Raw genomic sequence first — 9,643 nt, forward strand, 5'->3', positions numbered from 1 at the left:
GTTTGTCTGACATGGCATGGTCTACAAATCCTATACTACTCACCGGATTCTCATGGAACTTTATGCAAGTTACATCAATGACACTATTGGGATATATTTATTAAGTCCCTTTAAGGAAAGTTCTATTTATACTTTGTGGTTCAGTAGAAGTTATCATCCAAGTATTATTTTTTTTTACTTTATTCTGTAGGGAGAGAAAGAGAAGAATATTGAAGATATCCATGACTTTAGTATAATACTGCCAACATTTGAATACCACAATAGGATTTGGACATGGTTTGATATACTTATGGCCTTAAAAAATGACAGTAAAAGAGTGATATTGTCACAGGTAAAGACTAGTATAGGTTTTTATGGTATTGAAATAAGGGTTTCACTAGTTTTCTACAACCTTAAAAAGCTATTAAGTTGTACAACAAACATGTTGCCCCATTGACATTGACCCCAACAACAGCATATTAGACTGGAGAAGGCAATATGTAGTAAGTCGCTGGAAGTTTAATAAAAAACAGTAAACAAAGATAAAAATAAATATTTCAAGTTATCAGTGTTAGACTTAATTAAGTGCCCCTCACCTTGGGTGGGGAGATATATTGCTTTTGTCCCGTCTGTCCTTCTGTTTGTTAGGAAGAGACAGAAGGACAGAGCAAAAACTTTGAATCCCCACCTAAGTGTTCTTCTAATAATTTACTAACAAATTTACTTCAGGTTACCAGTTATTATTTTATGTAAAATCACAAGAAAATTAGAGAGATTGCATTCCCTGATTTCTTGGCGTCAGGTCCCATAAAAGACTTTGGAATTGGTAGTCACAGCACACAGTATTTAAGGGATAGAGTGATGACTGGTTGGCTATATGTCAGAATAATGTGGCAGAGTGGGATGTCATGCCTGCCTGTTGTCTGTTTCTTCTAAAAACTAGCACAATATAGATCCTGCTCAGAGTGTCGAACTAGTACAAAGCAGGGTCTGTTAGATTGGTTGGTCATTCTTATACTGAAATGCATCAAATATCTGCTAAGGAAATTAAACCATAATTTTTCAATCAATCAATTCAACCCATTAAAATTGTACTGGTACTTGTTTATGTTGCAGGCCATAAAACAGAAACTTCATATGAGGTCAAGGGTCGGAGAAGCTGATGTCCAACAAGAGGAGGACAAGATGAAAATGTTATTAGGAGCCAAGTTACTGGTATGTTCTCTTCTGGTGTATTTTATGAACCAGAACAACTTATGGACTGTAGTATTTGTTCTGTTTAGACAGGCGTACAGTTTACACAGGTTCAAATGCATTTTAATTAATATGAAGGATTTTAAAAAATCAACTGGTTTAGACAGGTTTTTGTTTTATTTAGGATTTGATTTAGACAGGTTTTTACGTATTGTTAGATTTTTAAAATTTTTTGTGGGATATTTCATATTATTGGTACTTGTATGAAATTACTTTGAAGTATACTTGCTGATACTGCTTGGATCAGCAAACTGACCTGATATAAGAAATTATTGGTTCAGTTTGCATTAGGCATGCACCTATTACCCCCATAAGGATCCCCTTTTTTCAACAGGTCATTGAAATTATGTTTTACTGTGACGTTGCAGCAACCAGCAAATTTGTACTTGTAACTGTTACTTATACAATATTTTGCATACAAATGAAATGTGGTACCTCATCAGTTATATCAAGGCTTGCCCTGGCATTCTCACCTGATATGAACCATGATATAGTCATTATTAAAAACAAAATTACATTTATGCCTATATTATTGGCCTTTGAAAAATTTTTTTTATGTATAAATTTGTAGATAAATAGATCTTGATACAACTGTTATATAGTGATTAGATTGACATAAAAAAAATATATATACACAGTGTAAGCTCAAAGCTTACTGCAGCAAGCATTGCAGATTTCTAATGATATGTATTTAAAAGTATTAAGTATAGACATAAACATTTGGCTTTGAAGTGGAAGGCGAGACAATGCAAAAAGAGATAATCAGATGCTGACTCCTTCTTTCAAATGACAGTTCAATTCTATGTTTAAATTTGTATATACTTTTATATCTTTTTGTGTTTTTTTCAGGCTGGGCAAGATAAGCCATCCAAGAAATCACTGTTTAGCAAATCTCAGAAGCAATAACGGACAGTTCAGTGTTCAAAAAGTGCTGTGATAAAAATAGGGTTATTTTCTGTGTTTTGTATGACTTGTTTTTGATGATTATTTTAGCATGTTTAGATGATTTGATATTTAGAATTCTTTAGAATTCCACCATTGAGCATTATTATAATTTATACTGGGCTATTCTTGCATGTTGTATGGGAGATTATGTAGATTGTTGATTTGTTATGAATTTTTGTTTTGATTTTATAAACACTGTTATTATGTTTGTGTTAAGATATGATAAGGATATGAAGTATTTTTGTGTCTGTTCTAAAACATATTAAAAACTAAATTGTCTTATTTTAACTAATTTATGAAAAGATTATTTTAAACATCATTACCATGTTGACTTCAAGTGGTCTATACGCCGCAATTCAGGTAATCCCAAACAAAGTAATGTTTTGATTATGAATTGATGATATATATTTGGAGTGGAATCCATTAGAAATTAAATTACTTGAACTTTTTAAGTTTTTAACAGTTTATTGGAAATAACCTGGTTTGTAGTATTTTTGCACTTTTTATAAACCAATTCATTGTTTAAAGAGTAATCAAGGGAACCAAGGTTATAGTGATAATCAAAAGAATGTAATCCAGCAACAAAGACCAGACACGGGAAACAGACATACGCAACAAAGAACATAAAGTAACTAAAATCATACATACAAAGTAACAAAAGCAAATGAGCAACCCAGACTCCACTAAAAACTGGGAGCATGGACTCGGTGCACCGGTAGGGTAAGCGTCCTCTGCTTTTCTTGAAATTTGAAACATTCCTGAAATGTAGTACACATGTAATGGTGGTCAATAGAACAAAGCAAATTTGTTTTTTATGCATACAAATGAAAGGTTGATCCATTGTAAGTTGCTTAGAGAATTTTGTAAGTTTTCTTTTGGTTTTGTAGATGGTAACTCTGTATTTTATATGACATATTATTGTAATAATTAAAAAAAAAAGGAAAGAAGTATCCAGTCCATTTATTGGTTATGAAATCCTGCAGTAGGTTTCACAAAAATTTGAAAGTGTAAAATTAGTTATGACGTCATTATACAGACCTGATTTGTTTCCACTTTTTAGCGGAAGTCCACTATTTCAAATCCGCAATTTCATTCTTTTTACTGTGTATTTACTTCCGATTTTGCCAATTTCCGCTTTGTTTGTAGACCTTGTAAAATCGTGTCTGATTATAGAAAATAGTATTGTGACATCAGGAATTAAGAATAATTTACAGTTATGATTTTTGGTTAAATTGACCACTGATCTTAGTTTTTGTTGAATCGTCCATATGAATCCTATATTAGAAGATTGGCAAACAGCTGCTTTGTTAAAAGTTTGATTAAGCTGGACATGAAAAAAAGAAATATTCATAACGTAGGCTTCTGTGGAATGTGCAATATATTTGCTCTAAGGCCATTCTAAATAAATTTCATGATTCTTGTGCCATTTTTCAAACCAAAAAAATATGATGAGGGTGTGTTTTCTGTGATCATATTTATACTGCCAGGAAAGATGATAAGGTAGTAGATTTTTGTTTTCCTCTTTTAGAAAGGTGATTGGCATTTTCAAAAGACAAGAAAGGCACGAGAACCAAGATATTATCTTTAGTTGGGCTAATTAGATATGTTGTGATGTTACGATCACAATGATAATTTACAAAATATCTATTTGTTTATTCAATATTTCATATTTAAACAAAGAGGGTATTGATTTACATTATGTTTATTTTTTTATAATTGAGTGAATTATTTAATTTAAGAATTAAATATATTGTATTATGCATTTTTATTTATCAGTACCAGTACACATCAGGTGTTGTCTTAGACTATAGTTGGTTTTTTTTCCTCACTTTTTTAGCAAGTAAAATATTAGAATAATTCTTTATAATTGAATTATTTCATGTCAATTTTTTTTAAATCAACACGCATTGAATAAAACTAATTCCCATTAAGTTAGCATATTCCCATGTAAAAGAAATATGGAATGTAAAAGAACATCATGGATTTTATTTAAATTGATTTATTTATTTCATTGCTAACCTGCTGAGGTTTTAGCATCTTATCAAGATGCAATATCTCATGTACCACCATTATTTTTATAAACTATTGATGTATGTCTAATGTGGAGGGTATTTTAGGAACCACACATTGGTGACAGACCTCAACAACAATCTCCTAAATGCTGATTTGCCTTCAAATTTTCTGTGGAAAGATATACTTTGACTAATGGTGGAGACAGACCACTCTCTTGCAAGCCTGAAAATATCTTCTCAGCTCTACAAGTAATATTTTGCTGCAGTATTTTCAGCCCCATGATGGATTATTCTTATTAAAGAATAAAAAAAGAATGTTATTTGTGATTTCATGGATCAGATTTAAAATTTGTTAGTAATTATGTATTGGTGCTATATATTGCATAACTCATCTAAACATGATACTGTGATATTAAAATATTTAAAAAATATGTGGTAATTGTATTTTAATATTTATATAACTTAGGTGATCCAAAAGGCGGAAGGTTTGGTGGTGTGTGTGTATGTGTTTTTTTTTTTTTTTTTTTTTTTTTTTTTGGGGAGGGGTGAGGGGTAATTGCCTCTCCCCTAATGAGATAGATTTTTTTTTTCAAAATGTTTTTTTAAGTAAAGCATTGAGGCAGTACAGTTCAATAAGTAATGAAATGAATTTGTTATACTTACTAAATATTTAGCATTCTATATATAAATAATTGAGGACCTGAGTTTTGGGTCCTTCATTTGTAAATTGCTGGATTCATCACTCAGTTATTAATTATGAATATATATTTAATCATAAGAGGTGTTCAATTAAAGCTGACAGAAAACCCATGAAAGGCATACGTTTCTTCAACCAACCACCAAAAGAAGTGACTGAATTTCATAATGGATTCTGTTGATCCAGTGGCTGTTTCATTGAAGTTATTCCCTTTGCTTTCTTTCAATAAAGCTGTATTTTCCTGGAAAAAGCCCATGCACTGATTTAATGATTGCTTAAAGGAAGGGTGTTAACAAAATTACGGAAAACTCAGAAACCGCTGCAATGGTCTTGACATGTCCTGGGGATGGTCCCGCACCAGAAGACTCCTTCCCCCACAAGGTGGGAATTTACAGGGAATTTACAGCTAATTAACAATTGTAATAATTGGGGCATCATACATTTTCGCTTATCCTATTTTTGGAGATGTATAAACGCCATTAATTTTAATTTCATAAATATAATTTGTGCCTATTTTTACCGATCAAATGCTCATATTTACCAGTAGCTACGTGTATTGATCGTAATACAGGTCTAGAACAGGTAAGTACAATACATGTATGTAAAAGGTATAACAGATTTACGTGAACAGATTAAGTTCCCGATCACCAGTGCAGCATTAATTAGTTTAATGTGACATTTTTTGGTGATCAAGATGGACGTTCCAATCTCTAAGAGGAAAATCCGTAATAGTAGTTAATGGACATAAATTTCGACAAACGTATGTTAAGAAAAGTGGTGAAATTAGTTAAGAATTGGCAATAATAAAAATTGTGTCTATTGAAAAATAACATGAACTTTCTATGTGCATATCGTTTATTGCGCGAAGTGCAATAAACAAGATATGCACATGGGAAACTTATGCTATTTTTAAATAGACAAAATTTTTTTTATCACAGCCAATTCTTATAAATTAATTTTAAAACATATTTTTATCTTTAAACATGAGAAAAGTAGCTCTGAATTTAACTGAATATGGAGTGTCAATATTTTTTATCCATTGAGAAATAACAAAATTATTTTAACCAATCAGATTACAGTATTTATCTCAAATTAATTTATTTGGCGATATACTTTTATATAATTAAATCTTGCTCCGCTATAGTTAGCACAGATGAGATTTGTGGTGCATTTCGACCGTATCCATTAACTTGCATCTTGATTTCTTTTCATTGTAAAAACCACTCACCAAAGCAAGCTTCAGAGTAGCCTATTTAAATAAAGCAGACCGGACTTCATTAATTTTTATAGGATTTCATTAACGATCCAATTCAACTGCTAGTTGGAGCAGGATGCTGTGATAGTCGAAAAAGCGTCAGAATATTCTAATTTGATGGAAATTTATGAAAGCTCATCGGTTCAAAGCGTCACTTTTAGAGAAAAATATATAACCACTGTCAAGTACTGCTAAATGTAGACAATAAAAACCCTTGCTTCAACACAACCATTTCATTCCGGCCCATAGATAAATTTGGATTTCCTAGGCTAGCTGTACCTAGGTACTTGGACTCGAAGACTGGATATGTTTTCCTCATATGTATCTACATGTACCTTCTTGAATAACTGCTTTTTTAGTTAATTTTGACCAGACGACATTAATTGGCATTTGGTCATCAAAACTACTAACTACACATGGTCCATGCACACGACACGCCGACAAAACTTTTCTGAAAAATGGCTCAGAATAAAACAAAACAAAAATCACTTAGTTGTTTTGGTGAGATGGAAAAGAAATAAGAATTAGCTATGATAAAAAAAAATATCGCGAAGTGCAATAAACAAAATGTGCACATGGAAAATTTATGTTATTTTTCAATATACAAAATTTTTAACTTGGCCAATTCTTATAAATTAATTTTAAAACATATTTTTATCTTTAAACATGAGAAAAGTATCTCTAAAATTAACTGAATAGGGGCGTGTCAATATTTTTTTATCCATCGAGATATAACAAGATTATAGAGATTACTTTCAACGGCAGGCACTGTAAGACTTACAAAAATCGACCTGTATACCTTTAAGGTGTAGGCGTCTTTTTGTCGAAACGTGTGCCTGTGCTGTCAGCATATTGAAGATGAGCTCACTATTTAGTTGGGACTCGACTTTTGTATTGTCTCGGGCCGGGGCTGAAAAAAATTCAAGGCATTCGACGTTCATTTGGGACCACCCCAGATTTTTTTTTTTGGAACCGTACCAACTTTGAACTATATAGCAAAATCAAATAATCTCTAGCATTAACTACACTCAGTTGATATTTCCGTTATTCTTCAATCGCAGACCGGATTCAGACGCCTTGAAAAGGGGGTGCCAGCCGAGAGGGTGCTAGGGCATTATTTGCCATTTTTTGTCAATTTTACACATGAAAATGACAACTTTTCCAATAACAAGGGGGATACCAATCCCCTGCACCCCCACCCCCGAATCCGCCACTATATCGCATAGTACTTGATTCTCAACAAAAAGAGTTTCCTTAAGTATACTCCTTTTGTGGATTGTGCAAAAAATCTTCAGCATAAAATTGTTTAAGTTCTGTCACTGCATGTACTTAAAAGGAGACATTGTCACTTCAAACTTTAAAAAAATTTAAGTTTACACTTGCAGCTTGAAAAAAAAACAGATTACTGACTCTAACCAGAATGCTTATAACAAATAACCTTAAATATGACCTTACATTTCACAAAATGTTGCTTTAATGCCCGCAATATGTAGTATTTGCTTAAAGTAAAAATGAACAACTGTCAACAGTGTAGATTGATTTGACACACTACTGAGGAATGTACTCAACAATCGGCCACCATAGATTATCATTTCTATAATATTTTAGGTAAAACAAGGAAACATAACATTTCTTAATGAATTTATCAGAAAAATAACGGGCAAAAAAGTATGCAACATAAGTCCTTTGTGACCCATCTGATAACGATTTTTTACAAAACAGTATATTGTTACTGTCCGCGGATGACAAGACAGATTTTTGTTCTTGTAAGTGAGTCAAACAAAATAATAAAATGACACCCCCCACACTTTCTGGAACTCCTCTAGACCATCTTTTCAAAATCTCAGGATCTGTCCCTATGTAAAAAAATAAAATCAATTCGATAAATTTTGACTCAACTGACAGGTTCCCGGTAAAGAAAAATACGCATACATAAGTGCAGTGTAATGTTACGCATTTGAATTTAAACAGTCCACAGCTCCTTGATGCCAACCTTATAGATATATCAATACCATATATATAGTCCAGACTATACGGATATGGTTCAAAAACTCGTCAGGTCTGGAACACACACATAAGCGAAATAACCCCCTCGCGGCTTCATCAGGAGGGTTGTGAATAACAACTAATCGATGGTTCACACGGAAGATTAATCAAATTTAACTTATGTTGTATTTTTAGTTATGATATTTCATTGAAAAAAAAAAAGAATGACAAAATGGTGTTATATACACTATGTCCCACTAATAGCCAACGTCAAAAACCGCACAAATTTTTACGTATTCGCGAACGGCATGAGACACCCACCAAAACAATGTAACAAATCATGTATTTTTTTGAAAATGAAAACGAAATAAGTATTATTTTGGTTATATATCAGCACACTACATATTCATTCTTGACCTTTTTATTTCAGATTACACGATCAAGGTGTAGTACTTGGCTTATTTCTCTCGCTTGTTGAAAATGGATATATCATGAGACACGCGTAAACGAAGTCTTCTCTACAGTGCGTATCAAGAGCCCCTCCCCAAGATCCGCCATGCACTGCATATCTACAATAATACATCAACATGTTATGATGTTATATTCTCAACGTAGGAAGTCCATCGATTCTGAAAACATATAAATCAATTATACTCGACAAGCAGAGAGTATAAAGCCTCTGACACAATTTTTTTTAACTCACCCTGAGTTAAAAAAAATTGTGTCAGAGGACACCAAGTTCGTAATTGGAAATCGCTGCATGCTATTCGCGGTTCTTAAAAAAAATGTAAAAAATGTTATTTGTACTCGACAGGCGACTTCCATCATACGTCGTATAAATTGAATTACATGGCCTATACTTTCGTTGACCAGTGCAAGGATGTAAATATTTAATTTCTACTCTACAAGGAGTTAAATGTATATAAAGATCCTTGCTACTATACCTTGACCAGGGAGTACATGTTTTCCACGACGAAGAGGTATATAAGTTTAATCGGTAGGTACAGATGTGCGGCCCATATCGGTCCACTTTTTATAATTAGTAATATATGAAAAGGGTAGGCATTTTAGTTGCAGTATATATGATTGGGGTTAATACTTACAAATAGGCTATATATTTACACATGGTTATTGATATGACTTCAATTAAATCATCCTTAAAATTATCAAAGTAAATAAAGATTAACACTCGGCTGGTAAGCAGGAAGGGGTCCAATTAGCTCTGACATGATAATGATGATGTCTTTAGATACAATGTCATATATTCTGATCAGCATCCTGCTGTGATATGTATATACTGATACTTGCCATGAATATATATATACACGAAAGGGTTACGCAATATATGTTGTTTGTTGTTGGGATTTAACGTCCGAGCAGCAATATTTCAGCTATATTCAGACGATGAACATGAAATTGATGATAAAATGAACATGAAATAATGATGAAATGAAAAAGGGATGGGACACAAGGACAATGGGGTCGACAAATATTGATTGCCACTGGAAATAGGGA

General features: G+C 32.6%; 1 protein-coding gene across 2 annotated transcripts in view; it reads left to right on the top strand.

The window, feature by feature from the left end:
- The window catches only part of LOC148607548 (protein hobbit-like), an 85,059-nt gene extending 80,440 nt beyond the window's left edge, over positions 1-4,619 (top strand). For both annotated transcript variants that reach the window (XM_088545836.1, XM_088545837.1), the window contains 3 exons: positions 191-331; positions 1,096-1,194; positions 2,083-4,619. In XM_088545836.1, coding sequence (XP_088401962.1) covers positions 191-331; positions 1,096-1,194; positions 2,083-2,139 — 297 coding nt within the window. In that variant the 3' untranslated portion in view covers positions 2,140-4,619. The remainder of the gene's footprint in view (positions 1-190; positions 332-1,095; positions 1,195-2,082) is intronic.
- The last annotated feature ends 5,024 nt before the right edge of the window (positions 4,620-9,643 follow it).

This window comes from Perna viridis, chromosome 9, assembly GCF_037379345.1.
Source record: "Perna viridis isolate PV_CMFRI_1.1 ecotype Kerala chromosome 9, ASM3737934v1, whole genome shotgun sequence".
Taxonomy (NCBI): Eukaryota; Metazoa; Mollusca; class Bivalvia; order Mytilida; family Mytilidae; genus Perna; species Perna viridis.